At 36.5% G+C, this 20,480-nt stretch overlaps 1 protein-coding gene across 3 annotated transcripts in view; it reads left to right on the forward strand.

Annotated features, from left to right (window-relative positions):
- The window catches only part of Tesk2 (testis associated actin remodelling kinase 2), a 114,305-nt gene that overhangs the window by 35,686 nt on the left and 58,139 nt on the right, over nt 1–20,480 (forward strand). For 2 of the 3 annotated variants that reach the window (XM_074080275.1, XM_074080276.1), the window contains exon 2: nt 8,285–8,406. The exons of the other annotated variant lie outside the window; for it this stretch is intronic. In XM_074080275.1, coding sequence (XP_073936376.1) covers nt 8,285–8,406 — 122 coding nt within the window. The remainder of the gene's footprint in view (nt 1–8,284; nt 8,407–20,480) is intronic. 3 annotated transcript variants of the gene reach the window in all.

Genomic DNA, 20,480 nt, shown 5'->3' on the forward strand with positions numbered 1-20,480 from the left:
AAAATGATGCAAAATGAATTCATTTTTATGTAAAATGGAGTTAGACTCCAACTCAGGTAATTATAAATGTTTTTTATTTGCATGAATGTCTAGTAAGACATTTGAATTTCATATAGCATGTGGAACAGTGTTTCCTTTTGCAGGACTATCCTGTACCTTGCAGGATGTCTAACATCTCTGGCTAGCAGCATTCTTCACCTCAGTCATTGTGATAACCAAAACACTTCACCTGAAAACTTCTAAAACACCACCTAAGCGGGTTGTTATAACCTCTGTTGAAAACTACTGCTTGAAACTGTTTTGCTTAATATTAACATTGTTATAGCAGCTTACTGTATATTTATTGAACACTCACTGTGACTTCTTGACTGGGAGTCTAAGCCACTTATTTAATAGTTAACTTAGTTATTCGCTGCTTTATGATAGCTCTTATGTTGCTATCTTTGTTGTTATTTAGTTCTCTCCTGACTATTTTTCTTAGCTGGTCAGAATTTTTTTCCTCTCTAGAAAACAAACTTCTTGACTCAGGTTAACCATTTAAATTCAGCATTTTTTTGAGCAGTCAATAACTACTTAATGCTAAGAACTGTTTCAGAGAAGAGGTTTTCAACTTGGTTTTATACCATACACTTCCAAAGGTTGAATTGTTGCCCCCAGCCACATGCTAGGGATCAAATCCAGGGCCTTGTACATGCCAGGCAACTGCTCTACCACTGAGCTATACTCCCAGCTCCAAAGTTGAATAGTTTTGCATGAGATTTGTTACTAAAAATGATTAAAGTACCAACATGCACAAATAATTTTCAAAAATATAAATTAGAGTTGAATTTAAATTATTCTTATATTAACTGTCACTTTTATTTGTATGTCATTATGGTTACTTGGATGGAATAAAAATGGTGCAATTGCTAAAGGACATGGGATTGCTAACAGGATATGAATGTATGTATCTATTTTTTCTGTAATCTGTTTTTTCTATTCCAGAGTCTACATTGAGCAATCTACTGATGACTGCTAGTGGTTATATAATTATCGTTCTGCTTTTCTTTTTTGTATACAGTTTTAAAGATTTTGATAATATTCAGTTGGTTGTACAACCATCACCACAATCTGATTTTAAGTTGGATTACTTTAAATATCAATCTCCATCCCTGTACTTCTCCCTTTCCTCCGATCCTAAGCAATCACTAGTCTGTAGAACTTTATATACTAACTTAAAAAGATCACAAGCTATCTTGGGTTTTTAAAAAAGATATATAATATATTTTATATTATATAATCATATATATCAATGATATATATATAATATGTATATATAGTTTGATGTGTTTATATTTTAAAAATCATAATATATGTAATATATCCTGTATATGTATTTGTATGTTAGTATGTACATGCCAGTGTTTGTTCATTTCCTGTTGGCCTTTTTAAAAGGTCTAGAGGGGCTCAAGCAGTAGAATACCTATCTAGCAAGTGTGAAGCCCTGAGTTCAAACTCTAGTAGTACAAAATAAATATATAAATTAAAAATTAAAAGGTGTAGATGGGAACTTGACCATGTTGTGGGAAAATAATTACTCAGAATGGCTGGGTGCCAGTGACACAAGCCTATAATCCTAGCTGCTTGGGAGGCTGAGAGTTGGAGGATTGAGTTTTGAAGCCAGTCTGGGCAAAAAGTTTGTGAGACCCTATTCTAAAATAACTAAAGCAAAATGGACTGGAGAGGTGGCTCAAGCAGTGGAGTGGATGCTTTGTAAGCACTAAGTCCTGAGTTCAAACCCCAGTCCCACCAAAAAAAAAAAATTACTAGGAATGGGCACTGAAGATGAAAATTCATTTATTTGGTTATCAAAAGGGACTTCAACCTGATTTGTATTGTTTTAGTGTGTTATAAAGAAAATATATGCATGTGTTACTTATTTAATTAAAATATAAGTATAAATTTAAAAACCATATTTCTATCAGAAAAGTAAAATGAGTACATTGTGAAAGTATTGGAAAATGAAGAAAGAGAAAAGAAAGAAAATGATTGATAAATCTACCACTGTTAACCTGTACTAGCCAATATTAACATTTGTTAAGCAACTTTTTCTATTTTAACATTAAGCTTGGGTATATTACCATAGGCAGGATTTTTCCCCACAATTAAAAAACTATTCTTTATTTCCTATTGCCAAGTTTATTGGAGAAATTAAAAAAATGTTAAATTTATTTCATCCAACTCTTTGAAATTTTTTGTATCTATAGAAAAAAATGAAAGAATAGTGCAAAAAAAAAAAAATCCCTGTAGTCTCTTCACGTAGATTAACAAATAGTTAATATTTGCTACATTGTTTTATCTAGCTGTGCTTTCTTTTTTTTTTTCTTTTCTTTTTGTAGTGCTAGGGATCCAATGTAGGGCTTTGCTCATTAGCCAGGTGCTCTCCCTCTGAGCTAACATTCTTAGCCCTGTACCATGTTGTTGTTTTGTGTGTGTGTGTGTGTGTGTGTGTGTGTGTGTTATTTTGTTTTGTTTTTTTGGTGGTAATGGAATGGGTTTGAACTCAGGCCTTGAGCTTGCTAGACAGGTGCTGTATCTGTTGAGCCAAATCTCCAGCCCTTTTTGCTTTAGTTGTTTTTGAATAGGATCTCATGCTTTTGCCTAGACCACTGGACCACTATCCTCCTATTTACATATTTACACCTCCCATGTAGCTGGGAGCCATCATGCCTGGCCTGTACTTTGTTTTTGATACTTTACTTGAAAGCAAATTGCAGACATCATGACACTTTAATCTTAAATACCTTAGTATGCATCTTCTAAGAGTATATTCTCCTATAAAGGAATAGTGTCATTATTATAACTTAGTCAATTCAAATCATTTCATATCAGACCCCATTGAAAATTTCCCCATTTTTCTCTTAAATATCTTTTACAGATGGGGATTGAACTCAGGGCTTTTAGCATGCTAATCAAGTGCTCTACCACTTAAACCAGGCCTCTATTTTTTTTTTTTTTAAACTTTGTTTTTTTTTTTTTTTTTTACAGTGTTAATCAAATTTTAATTTCTTTCTTTTTTTTTTTTTTTTCATTTTTCTTTTATTATTCATGTGTGCATACAAGGCTTGGTTCATTTCTCCCCCCTGCCCCCACCCCCTCCCTTACCACCCACTCCGCCCCCTCCCGCTCCCCCCCTCAATACCCAGCAGAAACTATTTTGCCCTTATCTCTAATTTTGTTGTAGAGAGAGTATAAGCAATAATAGGAAGGAACAAGGGGTTTTGCTGGTTGAGATAAGGATAGCTATACAGGGCATTGACTCACATTGATTTCCTGTGTGTGGGTGTTGAGATAGGGTCTGGTCTTGCTAACTTTATCCTGGCTGGCCTCAAACTTGTAATCCTCCTGCCTCTTCCTCCCTAGTAGCTGAGATTACAGGCATGAAGCACCACACCTGGTCTATAGCTTTTTATTTATTTATTTATTTATTTATTTTTAAGTGTAGCCTAGGCTGTGAATTTGTGATCCTCTGGCCTCATCCTCTTCACCTTATTGATTACTGGCATGTGCCACCACAACCAGCAGGTTTTCTTGACCCAGAATCCAGTTCAAGGTTTTATACATTTCATTTTGATGGCTGTCTTTTTATTTTTATTTTTTTGGTGGTACTGAGGTTTGAACTCAAGGGTTTGCACTTGCTGGGGAGGAGCTCTACCACTTAGCCATGCCCCTAGTCCTTTTTGCTTTAGATTCTTTTAGATAGCTGGCATTTGCCTGGGGTCAGCCTCAGACTATAATCCTTCTATCTGTGCCTCCCACTAGCTTGGGTTGGTTGAGATGCAGTCTTGGTAACATTTTGGGTGGTCTGGCCTCCAACCTCAATCCTCCCAATCTCTGCTGCCCAAATTGACTGGAATTACAGGTGTATATCACCATGCCTGGCTCTAACTTTTTAAAATCTGGCTTATTCCCTTACATTTTATCATTCTCTAGAGGATTAATGTGTTTGAAGAGTATTGTGCAGTTGTCTTTTAAATATTCTGGATACGTTTAATTCTTTTGTTATTATTAAATTTGAATGATTAGATGTCTTACTTTGGATAATGCTAAATATGATTCCTTAGTTAAAGTGCTAACCAGCCATATTATTATAAAGGTTTATTTTCCCCTTTGTAATAAATGTATAATCTTAGGGATATATACAAATTTGAATGTAACTATTTTCACTTAAAATTATAATATACAATATGAAAAATTACAATTGCTGTGTCATATTAAACTCATCTGATATGCTAAATTTTTATGACCACATGATTTATTTTTATTAAAATAGTGCCTGTGTCGGGAGAGGTGGTAAATGCCTATTATTCCAGCACATGGGAAGCTGAGTCAGGAAGATAGAGAGTTCAAGGCTAGCCTGGGCTACATAGAAAGACCCTGTCTCAAAAAAACAAACTAATTCAAAACAATATAAAACAAAATCTAAAAAAACTCAACAATGCCTATTTATTGAATGTGCACTATATGCCAGACACTGTGTTAAGTACTTTATGTAGATTATCTCATTTTTCTAATTTTTTCTCATTTTTCCTGTCTATGAGATAGACATTTATTTTCTTCATTTGATAACACAAGACTTCAAAGTAAACTCACTGTAATTGTTTAAGTGTTAAAACTTGAATCCTTGTTTCTTAGTTCCAAAGCTAGAGCACTTTACCATTGTTATGCTCTTAGTATCATTTAAGGTTAAAGGTCAAGGAGGGCTGGGGATATACCTCAGAGGTAAAAGTCCACGCTTACCATGCCTGAGGCCCTGGGTTTAATAATCCCCAGCAACACACACACACACACACACACACACACACACACACACACACACGCGCGCAGCGTGCATACAAAGTCTCAAGGAGTCATTTTCTTACCTTGGTGGTTTTCTTACATTTATTTTTAATTGTGCTAAAATACGAATAACAAAATTTACCATCTTTAACCATTTTTAGTGTACAGTTCAGTAGTGTTAAATATACTCACATCTTACAAAAGCAATCTCTAGAACTGTTTTCATATGCAAAACTGAAACTCAATACTTATAAACAACTCCCTATTCCTCTCTCTTCTCATTCCTTGGCAACTACCATTTCTACTTTCTGTCTGTAATTTTGACTACTCTACATATGTTATGTAAGTGGGAATTATACAGTATTTGTTTTTCTGTGACTGGTTTTTACTTAGCATAATATCCTTATGCTTTATCCATGTTGTAGTATATATCAGAATTTCCCCCCTTTAATAGGCTAAATAATATTCTGTTGTACCATATATTGTTCACCCTTTCAATGTCAATACACACTTGTGTTGTTTCTTCCTTTTGGCTGTTGAATAATGCTGCTATGAACATAAGTGTACAAATCTTATAATGCTTTTCTCTTCATATCCTTTCCCCAATGTCTGCTACCAAAAAAAAAAAAAAAGAAAAAAGAAAGAAAGAGAAAAAGAGAGGTACTCTGCCTCCTTAAGAAAACACATGGATAAATAAATCTTTTACTGGCGCATAGAAAGTGTATTATAAATTCCCCTTAACTATCATTGCCTTTGTTTTCACTGTGTCCTTCCAATGTGTCAGGCCTTCTAGTCACTGCAAGACAAAGATGGGTACAGTGTAGATTCTGGTCTCAAGTGCTTTATAGCCTAGTGAGAAGATATTTTTGTATACATCTATGTGATGAGTGTTACACTGGTGTTATGAATAGTCCTGAGGTTGTATAAAGAAAACCACAGGATGGAAATAACATAATTAAACCCCTTTGTGCAACTAATACATGCTAAAGAAATATTAGAAATCTCTATAAATTTTATAAAAGTTATAAGAATAGATAGATATATTAATGAGATCACAGAGAATGAAGAAATGTTCAGAATTGCAATTGGAAATTTAGTGTTCAAAAATGATCACTTCTAATCACTCAAGAAATATGAACATGTTAATAAATGACTTGAAGACTGGTAGAGTGGCTCAAGTGGTAGAATGCCTGCCTAGCAAGGGTGAGGCCCTGAGTTTAAACCTCAGTACTGCCAATAAATAAATAAATGCATAAAATGACTTGGTACTAGAGAAATATGTGTAGAAAAGATTAAAATTTTTTTTAAAAAGGAAAGAAACCACAAATTGTTCATAAAGAAATTCAAGGAAGACTTTAGAGAGGTGTGAATATTTGTGTGTGGCCTTGAAAGATAAATAGAATTTGGGGTTAAGTGGGGCTGGGGCTGGAGGAAAGGAGAGAGAGAATATTATGCAAACAAAAGACAAAATGAGTTATGCATATGTTCTCAACATCTTATCTCCTTATTTAAGGCAGTAGGGTTTTTTTTTGTTGTTTTTTGTTGATACTGGGGTTTGAACTCAGGGTCTCATGCTTGCTAGGAAGGCACTCTATACTGCTCATCCCACTCCACCAGCCATGGGTAGTGTATTTTATTCTGATTAGTTTGAAATGCAGAGCCAGCGTAATGGCAGATATGTATAGTTCAAGACCAGCCTGGGCAACATAACAAGATGCTATCTCAAAAAATCTCTGAATTTTACACATTGTTTTGATAGCAAGCTTCCTTAAAAGCAAACATTTTGTTAAAAATTCAGAGACAGTTTTCAGATGATGGGGAAAAAGTGACTTTTTGATGGAGAGCCCTTATTAAAACACAGATGCTTTCTGTAAATAGAGTTGGAAAAACACCATCAGTGAGTTCCTTGTAGATAAATGTTTTAACTTAACCATGCAGGATCTGAAAAGGAAAGCTGCTTCTCTTTCATCACTCAAGGGGTACATAACAACAGAATCATTGATGCCTTGAGAAGAGAGTTGCCTTCCAAATCTCTTGAAGTGATCTAGAAGAGGGAGAGGCCGCCAGTGTTCTGCCTCAGTTTTTCTGAGTAGGAAAAGCAGGACACTGTATTTTGTGACTCTGAGTATTTTGTTCCTAGCTTTCCTGTTCTGGTCTGGCTACCCTGAAACCTTGTTGCTTTAAGTGTGAAATATAAGCTGTGATGGCTGTCCTGTGTTAATAGATATATTAAACTTCTGGGGCTATTGTCATTTTAGGGAGTTTCTGGAGGTTGAAGAGTTTCATACTTTCTTCTGGAATTCCTACTTGGTTAAGTGTAGCATAGTAAAATACTCCTAAAGCCCATACAATGATAAATACTTTTTGCATAGCAGATCCCTGTTGTGCAAGACCTGAAATGATTTTGTTTTACCAGAAACTTGGGAGGTTTTGTATGATTTTTCTTCTGCCCCAATCACAATTCCTCATCAGGAAACTCAGACATCTCAGTGAATAATTGAACTTCTTTTGTGTAAGACAACATATTTTCTCTGGTAGTTTCATTTTGCTGCTCCTGAGACCACATCCACAGTGAAACATAGTTAATATTCTTTCAGTTAAACTATATGGCTTTTAAAAACCTGTGAGGTGTGCTTTGAAATGAGAAAACAATATTTGTATATGTAAAATTGACTTCTATAGTGAATGCTTTTAGGAATAGACTTTCCTCTGTTTATATAGATAATAGTGAGTGGTGTGACCCATGTTTGTTGAATTTAACCTGAGTGTGTTTAAATGATGATAAAGTGTTTGGGTTGGAGCTCTAAAAGGCTCACCGACTTCTCTCTCTCTCTCTCACTCTGTCTATATATATATATTGTGTGTGTGTGTGTGTGTGTGTGTGTGTGTATGTGGTGTTTGAGATCGAATCCAGGGCTTTGTACATGCCAGGCAAGTGTTATACCACTGAGCTACACCCCCAGTCCCTTCTTTTTTCTTTTTTCTTAGAAATATATTTTTATGGTGGTTGGGGGAAGCTATAAAAGTATGTGAAGTTCGTGTCTTATAAAAACAGTTTTATAGTTCATTAAGATAAGGCTTATGTATGTGTCTTTTTTTGTCCACACTTAAAATTCCACAGAAGAGACTTTTTCCTCTTGGTATTCTGACTCACCAATGTTGGTCATAAAGAACTACTCTAGAAATTTTGCCTCTTTTTTTTTTTTTTAGGGTATTAAAAAAGGACATGATTTATTGAGGTATTATTAAAATGTTTTCTGGTTAGCTCATTGTGAAGCAATTTTGGTCATGGGTGGAAATAATAAATTCATCTTCATTAGTGGAAATGAAGCTGTAATGTAGTTAGATATTTATTTTAGCTAAACTGGTAGTAAAACATGTTGGCATGTTATGCACGTGGAGACTTTGACCTCATAATACAGCTGCTGCCCTTGACACTCTTTTCTTATTCTGTGCAATTTTTTAGGTGCGACACCGAGCTTCTGGTCAGGTGATGGCTCTTAAGATGAACACATTGAGTAGTAACCGGGCAAACATGTTGAAAGAAGTGCAGCTCATGAACAGACTCTCTCATCCCAACATCCTTCGGTAATGGCTTTTCCTTCCTTCTGGGGAGCTTTCTGAGAAAGCTGAAACTTTGGAGTCTTGCTAGAATAGCCTTGACAAACCCAGAATTTATCTGCTCAATCTCCCTTGCTGGGGTTTAGCTGTGCTCCAGGTCTTTCTCTCCCCATTGAGACCTAATGTTCTGGTAATTAACTGCATTTAATAAAGCAACTTCTCCTCTCAAGTTGCTTTATTCTCATTAGAGCATTAGTAGCAGCTCATTAGAACAGTTGTTTCCTCTTGCTAATTAGTAATTTATCAAGGAGAAAAGACTGGTCTTCATGTGGTTATTTAATTTTCCTAATTGCTTTATGAGGAATTATAATTAAATGGATGAATAAAAATAAAAGCAAAAGTATGCCCTATTTATCTACCCTAAACTTTTAGCACTCACTTGAGGAAACAGTTTGCCTTTGAGAATTATTCTTATATATAATAAAACTATATAGTTAGTCACTTTCTAGTAATCAGTATCTGAATATTTCTCACTTTTAATTATCTTAGGCAAATATATTTCCAAATCAGACCAAACTAGACATTCAATTTAAAATATACTTATATTAAATATATTCAATTTAATATATATACATATATTTAATTTGAGTTTTTGTGTAAGATGCTTTGAACTATTAAAAGTGCTATTCACATAGGGTCATTTATTGCTAATATTTTGTGTAGTTATATTGAACTAGAGAAAAGTCATATGGCTTAAGTAGGACTTATATGTTTGGTCAATGGTACTAAATTCTGGAATTAGAGTATACTGCTTGAAACTTTCTGTCTTTATATAGAATCATTTTATCTGTCCAGTCTAGTTCAAAAATATTTGGCTAGCATATTTATTGTGACAACTTGATTTTTAATTCATAAATTCCATGAACACATTTTTGGGCATACTATATATTATGCCTGGTGGTGTCAGACATCAGAAAGGTATAAAAGTATATTTAAAGTAAAGTGCCTGCTGGCACTCTAATTGGGAATCTAGGACTTAACTATATGGACTGTGAACTAGTAAAATCAAATAGGACTATTTGGGTATAATAAGACCAAGTTCAAAGAATTAAGAGGTCATATTAACTTGACAGAATCAAGTCTTAAAGGAGGGGACTTGGACCTTGAGTTTTAATAGGTTTTAGAAGAGGAGAAGGAACTCCAAAAGGAGGAAAATAGTGACATAAACATAGATGTAAAAGTGCAGAGCTTTTTGAGGAGGCAGTGATTGAAAACCTATTTGGCTTGTTGTATACTGGTACTTATTTAAGTGTTTAATTTTAACTACCACTCCCCATTAAAGGATCCAAGGCCCAGACATTATGTTTTGGCCACAGCCTTTGATTCTAAAGCCTAGATTCTATCAGGCTTCTAGAAAAACTGAGAATTTGATAGGACATTGTTGGTAGATAAATGTGGAAAGATAGAATCACACTATATTATTCAGAAATGGGTTGCCTAAAGCCAAAAAGGTTGCATTTTATGCTTGCGTGTTGGATTCTGGGCAGAGACTAGTAAATCCTTGTTACTTGGGAGGCTGAGATCAGGAGGATCACGGTTCAAGGCCAACCCAGACAAATAGTTCAAGAGATTTCCCCTCCCCATCTCCAAAAATAATAAGAACAACAGCAACAACAAAAAATGGACTGGAGGTGTGGTTTAAGTGTAGAGTGCCTGCTTTGCAAACATGAAGCCCTGAGTTCAAACCCCAGTCCCACCAAAAAAAAAAAAAAAAAAAGAAAAAAGAAAAGAACTTGGGTCATAGCTTAAGTGGTAGCATGCTTTCTAGGCTGGTTAGGCCCTGAGATCAAACCCCAGTACTGCCAAAAAAAAAAAAAGTGAAAAACCAAAAAGCTTAAAGATGTAAAATCTACTAGAAGAATATGGGAAAAGTTTCATAGCATTAGTTTGGGCAAAAGTAGATGTAAGCAACAAAAGCAAAAATGGACAAAATTAGACTGGATCAACCCCAAGGAAACAATGGAGCTTAGAGACAATCCCTAGAGTAAAAGAAAAAAGTAGATGGGATTGGAGTGGTAGAGCACTGCCTAGCATGCTCAAGGCCCTGGATTTGATCCACAGCACAAAAAAATAAAAGTGCAGTGGGGAGAACCTACGTAGACACTTCTCAAAAGAGGACACACAAATGGCCAATAGGTTCATGAAAAATTACTCAACATCACCAATGGTTAGGGAAATGTAAATTAAAGCCACAATGAGATACTGGTTACCTGTTAGAAGGGCTATTATGAAAAAGATGAAGGATAAAAGTTGTCAGGGAAATCCCTGTACTACTTTGGTGGAAATGTAAATGAGTATAGCCATTATGGAAAGCAGTATGGAGGTTTCTTAAAAACACAAACAAAACAAAACTCTGAAAATACAACTACCTTATGACGCAACAGTCCCACTGGGTTTGTTTCCATGTTCATTGCAGCATTATTCACCTTAGCCAAAACATGGAATCATCTTAGGTGGTAATCAGTGGATGAATGAATAAAGAAAATGTGGTGAAAATAGACACGCACAATTAGAATACCATGTAGTCTTAAACAAGAAGGAAATTCTGAAAGAAGACAGGTACAGAAAGACAAATATCACACTTTCACTTACAAAGTGGAACCTAAAAAAGTTGATCCCATAGAAGTATGGAGTAGAATGTTAGTCGGTTACCAGAGGGCTGGTGGGATAAAGATGGATTGGAAAGATGTTGGTCAAAGGATGCAAAATTTCATTAGACAGAAAGAATAAGTTTTTGAGATTTATTGTATAACATTGTGACTATAATTAAAAATAATGTAGTGTAGGTGAGACTGGTGACTCATGTCTGTAAAATTAGCTGCCCAGAGAGGGAGAGATGGGGAGGCTTGTGGCAAAAAATTAGTGAAACTCAGTGCTGATAGAGTAGCTCAAGTGGTAAAGTGCCTGCCTAGCAATCACAGAGCCCTGAGTTCAAATCCCAATACTGCTAAAAAAATAAAAAAGTTAGCAAGACTCCATTTCACCAAACAAGGTAGGTGTGTCAGTGTACACCTGTCATCCCTGCTACACCGAAGGCATAAATAGGAGGATCATGATCCAGGCTGGCCCAGGCAAAATCAGAAGACCCTATCCAAGAAATAACTAAGGCAAACAAGGGTTTAAAGTGTCTCAAGTGGTATAAGCACAGGCCCTGAGTTTAAAAAAAAAAAAAAAAGTAGTATGTATTTCAGAATTGCTAAGAAATTAAATTTTACATGCCTTCACACACACACACACACAAAAAGATGTAAACTTATGGATATAGTAATTAGCTTGATTTAATCATTCCACAATGTGTACTTACATGAAAACATCACAATGTACCCCATAAGTATATATACTTAGTACTTGTTTATTGAAAATGTGTAATATAGTCTAAATGATTAAAAACAAAGGTTCAAGCTATTGGATCAAACTGCTTAGATTCAAATCTTATATCTTGGGAAAGTTACTTAACCTTGCTTAGCCTTAGTTTTCTCATCTATAGAATATCTATAAAATGAGGGTGATGACAGGAAACACCTCACAGAGTTGCTATTGAGGATTAAATAAGTTAGTACATGGAAACCAATTAGGGAACTTCTCAGCAAATATTAGCCATTATTATTGATTTATTTTCCTTTGGCCTGTTCTTTCAACCACTTATTCCAGCCTGCCTGTTTTTCTTTTCTTCATTCATTCACTTACCAAACATTTCTTGAATGTCTGCACTGTTTTTAATACACTCAAAGTTTTCTGCCAAAGTAATGCTGCCCAATAGAACTTTCTGCAGTGATGGAAATGTCCTGTATTTGTGCTGTAAAATAACTCCACAATGACTGGTGAACATTGAAATGTGACTAGTACAAGCAAGTAACTGAATGTTTTCTTCATTTTGATTTAAATTTAAATTGCCACAAAAAGCTAGTGACCTCCTAGCATTTGGGCAATGCTAGGCTGGAGTTCACTTATATCTTTGCCCTTGTTTCAGTGGACATATATGTGTTCCAGCCTAGAAGTATGTAGTGTTGTATGAGACCATGTTATCCTTGCTATTCTGAAGTCTCCTTGATGTACTTTCCAGCTTTTCTCCTTCTGGTTGGATTGCTTAGAAATAACTCCTACTCCCATTTTATTTGTTTGTTTGTTTGTTTGTTTATGTTTGTGTTTCTAAGGAGACAACCCAGGGCATTGTGCATACTTGGTAAGTTCTTTACCTGTGCTACACCACAGCCCCACTTCCTTTAAATTATAAAAATAGTAGTCTTTGATCTCAGCTTTGTAATATATAAAAGATAGTGTGAACAGTATCTCGACGTGCACAACAAAGGCAACAAATGAGATAATGTATATAAAACTTCTGGCACAGGAATAGTCACCTTGTAAATATAATATGTGAAAACTATAATTACTCTTAGCCATGTGGGTTTGCATTCTGATGTGGACTGTTTGGTTCTACATAAGCCATCTGTCCCAAATACACAGCAGTTTAAAAGCTTGGAAGTGGATTACTTTTTAAAAGAAAGCCTCTAATTGTTTATATTTTCATGTTTTTGTGCTTTACTGTCATTGTGTATTTTAACAAAAGGAAATTATCCTAACCAGTGGCCTAGAGCAAAAACAAAGTCTTCTTGGCTTTTGTTATTCAGGGGAATACTACAGCAGTAGAAACATTTATTATACTCTCTAGGACACTTTAAATATCAAATTGAGCATGACAATGTTGCAGTCTCCAAGTTCTTAGAGTTTGTGTTTCCTAAATGCTTTCTAGTTGTGTTGACAATTTATTATAAACCCTTATTTTTGTTAGTATATCTTTCAGTTTGTCTTCAAGCTATAAATACTGTAAGTTCTCTTTTATAGGTACAGGAGCTGAGGCAGAAGTATGATCCATAGACCTCCCCTCCCCCCCAAGTTGAATTTATTAGATCTAAATTAAGAAGAATCCATTTCTTGGACCCCTATAATTTTCACAGATGTGCCGTCTTGGCAGCAGGCCCTGGGAGGAAGGTTGCTGAACAGATGAGGCTTCTGTTTCCCCTCTTAAGAGTAGCTCTAGTTTTTATCTATTCTATATTGAAATTCTGCATAAGAGGGTTTTTTTATTGTTTGTTTCTTTTCTTTTTTAGTGGTACACAGGTTTGAACTCAAAGCCTCATGTTTGCAAGGTAAGTGCTCTATCATTTGAGCCATACCCCAGCCCTTTTTTGCTTTAGTTTATTTTTTGAATAAAATCTTGGGCTTTTGCGCAGGGTTGAACTTGGATCCAGATCCATATCCTCCTTCCTCTGAGTCCCAAGTTACTGGGATTACAGATGTGTGCCACTATGCCTGGTGATTGTTTTCTTTTTTGAGATAGGGTTTTGCTCCGTAGCCTAGGCTGGGCTGGAACTCTTGAGCCTCCTGCTTCAGCTTCCTGAGAACTAAAATTACAGGTGTGCACCAGCCGCTGTAAGAATTTTGAAGAAAGGATCTTCTAGCTGGGCGCCAGTGGCTCATGCCTGTAATCCTAGCTACTCAGGAGGCAGAGATCAGGAGGATAGAGGTTCAAAGCCAGCCTGAGCAAATAGTTTGTGAGTCCCTATCTTGAAAAAAAACCATCACAGAAGTAGTGGGTGGCTCAAGGTGTAGGCCCTTGTATGGCCAAAGAAAAAAAATTTTTAAATAGAGGATCTTCTGTTTAAAAAACCAAAACTAAAAACCAGGATGGGTGCAGTGGCTCATGCCTGTAACTCTATTTACTTGGGAGGTGGGGATTGGTAGGGCTGTGGTTCAAGGCCAGCCCAAGAAAAAAGCCAGACCCCATCACAATCAATAAGCTTGGACATGGTGGCATGTACCGTCATCCCAGCTACACAGTTGGCATAAATAGGAGGATCATGGACCAGTATGGCTGGACAAAAAAACATGAGACCCTATTTGAAAAATAACTAAAGCAAAAAGGGGCTGGGGGCGTGGCTCAAAGTGGTAGAGTATCAGCCTAGCAAGTGCAAGACCCTGAGTTCAAACTCTACGACTACAAAAAAAAAAGTTGAAAATTACTGCATTAATGATTTGGAAAGTTTTCTTGGGAAAGAAGTCTTTCTGTGTGATCTGCCAGGTGGTAGGCCTCTAATCCTCTGGCCATGTCTTGTTCCTCTGCTTCCAGAGCTGTTGTGTGCCCAGCAGGAGAGTAAGCTGAACTTTGCAGTATTTTTTCTCTTTTTCTTGACCTTTACTTCCCTTTTTCCTTTTATCTCCCTCCTTCCTAAGATTTCAGTTTAGAATGAAAAGAGTGGGCCTGGTAAGTCAGTAGGTGTGTACATTTTGTTCATGTGTATATATATATTTTTTAATTCACAGCTGCAATTAAGATTGGTTGATTTTTTTTTTTACCCCCTGCTGTACTGGGGCTTAAACTCAGGGCCTACACCTTTAGCCACTCCACCAGCCTGTTTTTGTGAAGGGTTTTTCAAGATAGGGTCTTGTAGAACTATTTGCCCAGGCTGGCTTTGAACCACAATCCATCTGATCTCTGCCTCCTGAGTAGCTAGGATTATAGGCATGAGCCACCAGCGCCTGATAAGGTTGGTTGATTTGTTATCAATTGCTCTAAGTTACCAGTTAAAAAAACCAATAAGGTGCTTTGTTGAGTACAGGGACTGATTGCTTGGGCCTCTAGTGAATAAGGTTGTTTATGCCAGGAAGTCTTATGCTCAAGATCTGTAACCTAATTCCATGCCCTGCTCTCTTCCACTCCCCAATGGTCTTTCCGAGGACCTGTACCAGGATTTTCTCCCATACCTCTTTGTTATTCTTCATGCTGTGAGAAATTTAATATTTCTTTTAAACTCTTTGTTTACATTCCTCCTTTTTTTTTTTTTTGGCAGTAGGGTTTTGAACTCAGGGCCTGTCACTTGCTAAGCAAGTGTTTTACCATATGAGTCTCACTTTTTTGCTTTTTTCATGTAAGGTCTTGCTTTTGCCCAGGTCCAGCCTTGGACTGTGATCCCACTACCTCCAACACCAGAGTAGCTGGGATTACAAGTGTGCACTACTGTTACAGGAGAGCTCAGACAGAGACGGAGAAGGCATCAAAGCTTTCAGTAAGCAAGTTTATTGAGCAAGCCAGCAGTGACTCAGAGGACTCATGTCCAAACGCTTAGCCCCAAGAACAAAGGGGGCTTTCCTTATATACCATTTAGAGCAGGTTACAGAAATGGTGGGGGCATTGTACAGCTTGTCCCATACATAATCATATGTTATTTCATTGGCTGTTTTAACCTCTGGGGCGCGGTGACCTTCCTCTGATCTCTAGGTAACATTCTCCAACTCCAATTTTCTTGTTTTACTGTAGTACTCATTAATCTCTCTTTCCCTTCCCTGCCTTCCTTCCACACTACCATGCTTGGCTACTGCTTACTTTTTTTAGTCCACATTCTGGTCTACCAATTTTTTTTTTTGAGACAGGGTTTCACTGTGCAGTCCAGGTTGGCCTTGAATTTGTGGCCCTTCTATGTCATTCTCCTAAGTGCTGGGATTACAGGTGTGAACTACCATGCTTGGCTTGATCTACTAGTTTTTGTTCAAAATTGTTTCAGCTCCTCTTCAAAATCCATTTGTAACAATATAATTGTCATTTAAAAAAAAAATGGAGACCGTGGCTTCAATTCACCAAATATTTACTAACTACCCATTCCAGCCCTTTTATAGTTAATAGTATGATGAATACAAGGGAAGTTGAGGCCTGTTGTGTTTCCTAGTCTTTGTAGGAAGGGAACTATACATGTTAAAAACAGATGGAGGCCAGCATGGTGGTTCACATCTGTAATCCCAACTGTCCAAAAAGTGGAGCAAAGAGGACCAAGATTTGAGATCCTATCTGAAAAATAAACTGAAAAGGAAAAGAATTGGGGGTATAGCTCAAGTGGTAGAGAACTTGTCTAGCAAGCAGGAGGCCCTAAATTCAATCTCAATGTTGGCCTAAATTGAAAAGAAAAAGAAGTTGAGCACTGGTGGCTCACATCTGTAATCCAAGCTACTCAGGAGGCAGAGATCAGGAAGATTGCAATTCTAAACCAGCCTAGGCAAATAGTTCATGAGACCCTATCTCAAAAAAACCCATCACTAAAAAGGACTGGTGGAGTGGCTCAAGGTGTAGGCCCAGAATTCAATTCCAGTATTGAAAAAAAAAAAAAGAAAAAAAGATTGTACTGGTGGGGGTGCTGCTCCATGGTAAGAGTGCATGCCTATTTTGCATAAAGCTCTGAGGTTGATCAGCAACACCAAAGAGAGACAGAAAGGGAGGTGGAGGAGAAGGTAGGAGGGAGGGAAAGAGGAAGGAAGGAAGGAAATAACAGACTAGCATTAGCTGTTATTATTATTATCCAAATCAGTTATTGAAACAGTTATTTTATTTATATATATAAAATAATCAGTTATTAAAACAGCCATCTTTTCAGTTATTCCTGAAAAATCCCAAAGACATCTTTAGTATTCCTTTTGTTCCTTGCTTCTAATCAGAAGCTAAGCCTTGATTCTAAATCTTCAAAGACTTGCATCTGCTTCTCTCTTATATCTGCTGTAGCTATTTTCTCTGTGTCTTTGTCCCCATTTTACTCTTCCTGATACACAGCTCTCAGTTGTATAGTTTATTTCTTTTCTCCTCTTCCTCTGATTGAATCCAAGGTTTCTTGCAACATCATGAGTCCATACAGTTTGCTTCTTTAGAACATTTTTTGGTGGTACTAGGGTACTTTAAAATTTTGTATGACTCACGTCAATTTTAGAAATGAGTCAGAAGTCCGTTAGGCAGATCTGATCTGTTTTGTCAAGCTTATCTTCCGCCCTTTTTCTTCTATACTTAACATAGCCCCACCATTTCCCAAGTGTTCTTGACGATAAGTTATTATTCAATCTCTTGACTTTGGCTTCTGTTTTAAATGAGGGAAAGGGACTGGATCAGTGGTTACAAATTACATTGACTTAAACACTGAATAACTTTTAAATGATGAGGTTTTAAAAATATATTTAGTGTGTGTCTAAACACTGCCCCTGGAATAAATGGACAGTGTTTAAAAATGATGGGTTAAAAGACAGTCCTCTGATTTTATAACGGTAATGCTGGTAACTAAGTGAAAGAGTCTTGAGATATGAGAGCTCTCAAAGCATCTTTTGTAATAGTAGCACATCGGTAAGAGAGTCAATTTTTTTCCTCTTCTCTGTGCTAAGGTAGAAGGTCCAACAACTTAGATCTTGAATCTAAGTTTTAATTTCATATAACTAGAAATTTTTTTAAATAAAATATAGAATAAGTTTCAGCTCATATTTATGTCATTATCTGTGGATAGAGAAGCAGTAAACCCAGAAAGAAGATGGTTTTTAATATAAATATTGGCTAACATTTATTGAGTATCCATTATGAGCCACTATTGATTCAATTCCTATCCACCCCCATTTCTTCCTGTGCTTAAGTTTCCCCATCTTAGTAAATGAAACTACCATTCATGTCTTACCTAGGCCAAAACCCTAAGATTCATCCTTAACATCTTTCCCTTACACACTATTTCAAGCCATCTCATTCATCATCTTTAAAACTGTCCTGAGTACGACTACTTTGTGTAGTGTGTGTGTGAGACTGGGATCAACTCCTTCTTTACCACCTCCATATCTACTATGTCAGGCCAGCCCTATTAATTGACCTCCTGGTTTCCGCTTTTGCCCCCCAGTGCCACCAAAAAAAATTGAAAGGGACCATTACAGTGAGTGAAAAAGTACCTACCCCAAAGCATAACATGAAATTTTAGAATATGAATAATAAAAGGAAGGTTCTAAGCACTTCCACAGAAAAAAATGTAACCAGATCCCATAAAAAGAGTTGAAAATCAGAATGATTATTAAACCTCAAGCTCTGGAACACAGTACTTTCAGAGAGAAAAGTATTTGATGTTTTTCCACCGAGCTACATCTCCAGTTTCCTGCTTGAATTCTATATCCAACTAAAATACTGATCAAGCATGAGAGTAGAATAAAGACAGTTTTAGGCATGTAATGTCTCAAAATATTCACCTCTCATGTGTCCTTTCTCATGAAGCTAAAGAAAGACATGAGATTTAGAAGAAGAATGGTAGAAAGATAACAAGTCCCAGGATGATTGTTGTGCAGCAGTGTTGAGAATAAGTAGTCCAAATTGGAGCTGAAGTTGAGAATAAGTAGTCCAGGGATGAGGAAAGAAGGTATAGATTTCTTGATATGTTTGGTAGGGTGGAAATCCATATTCAGAAGAATTTTGTTATTTATTGTTTGTGAGTTTGGGAAGAATTAGTGGTAGGCATATGATAACTAAGCCTACCACTAAGCAAATAAAAAAGGCAAAAAAATTACAGAAGTAAAATATAATCATAATATAACACTTGGCCTAGTAGTGATTATAATCAGTTGTAATAATATAAAAGCTGAATCTTGATTTTTTTTTCTCCTGAATATTGATCTTACCCAGATTCATCATAATAGCAAGCAGTATTGGAAGGGAGAAAGATTGAGGACCACATCCTCAGCTCCACATTAGAAGTCATGTAGATAAATCAGAAATAGTGGTATGTTAGCTTAATGCATAAAAAAGGTAAGTAGAAGAAACAACTAATGACTCAGTGTAGTGGGCATACCTGTAACCCCAATACTCTTGAGTTTGAAGCTAGCCTGGGCTACATAGTAAGACTCTGCTCCTTGCCATGTCCCCCGCCCCCCCACCTCAACCCCCTGAAACAAAGACTTAAAAAAGAAGAAAGAGCTAAAAATAATGTTTAAAGTAGTCCCTTCTGTGGAGTAGGATTCACTATGGTCTGAATGAGGTAGGGGACTCTTATTTTTCATTTTATGTCTATTTGAAGCTACCTAAGGGTGTCACCCATGAAAATTAAGTTAGGAGGTTATTACAGTAATTAAAATAATGCTGATTCAGGTGGCTGCAACCATATGGTAGCAGTGGAGGTGTTTGAAAGAGGCAGTGGGATTTTCTAATGGATTTGGGTGTGGGATATTAGCGTAAGGAAAGGAAGGGTCAAGAATGATGTACTTAGGCTTTTTTTTTTTTTTGCGGTACTGGGGTTTGAATTCAGGGCATGTACCTTGACCACTCCACAAGCTCCTTTTTGTGATGGGTTTTTTGAGATAGGGTCTGGAGAATTTTTTGCATGGGGCTGGCTTCAAACCTCTATCCTTTGACCTCTGCCTCCTAAGTAGCTAGGATTACACATGCGTGAGCCACTGGCACCTGGCTGTACTTAGGTTTTTGACTTGAGCAACTGGAACAATTGACATGGGGAACAGGATTGGGAATGGAAGATGAGGAGATAGAAAGTTGGGAGTTGGAATTTAGAGGAGAAGTTCAGGACCTTGAACAATTGTATAACCTCAATAACCTCCATCTTCTCATCTCTGAAGTAGGGAGTAATAATTGTACCACTGTACTAGGCTGATGGAGAGATTACATGGAATAATGTACATAGTTTGTCACAGTGAAAAGTCATTAAATCTTAAATATTATTTCTATTGTTATTACTATTATAATCATCTGAAGCATCATACATTGAAGCTATATAGCTTAAAGTTTAATAATAAAAATCTAGCTGGATGTGGTGGTGCACACCTATAATCCTAGCATTAGGGAGGCTGAGAAGAGGATTGTGAATTTGCTTTCGACCTGGGTTATATAGTGAGACCCTGCCTTAGAAAAACAAACAAACAAACAGACATTTCATCTTGACTTTGCCATTTGCTGGTTGTGTGCCCTTGGGCAAGCCACTTACTCTGTCTTCAGTTTCCTTATGTGTAAAATAGAGATAAAAATAGTACTCACCACAAATGTACTTCTATAAGGATTAAATGAGGTAATCACTGTAAAAGTTTGTGTTGGCACATCCTTAGTGCTCAATAAATGGTCTATATTACCATTCACTCTTGTCTGTGAAAAATGGAATCATCATGTTTATTTCTACAGTCCCTCCTATCTCTTTACCTGACACTTCTTAATATAGATGTGACAGCAGTAAAGAAAAAAAAAATAGAGATGGGGGAGGGGCTGT

The sequence above is a fragment of the Castor canadensis genome, chromosome 7, assembly GCF_047511655.1.
Source record: "Castor canadensis chromosome 7, mCasCan1.hap1v2, whole genome shotgun sequence".
In the NCBI taxonomy this organism is placed as follows: Eukaryota; Metazoa; Chordata; class Mammalia; order Rodentia; family Castoridae; genus Castor; species Castor canadensis.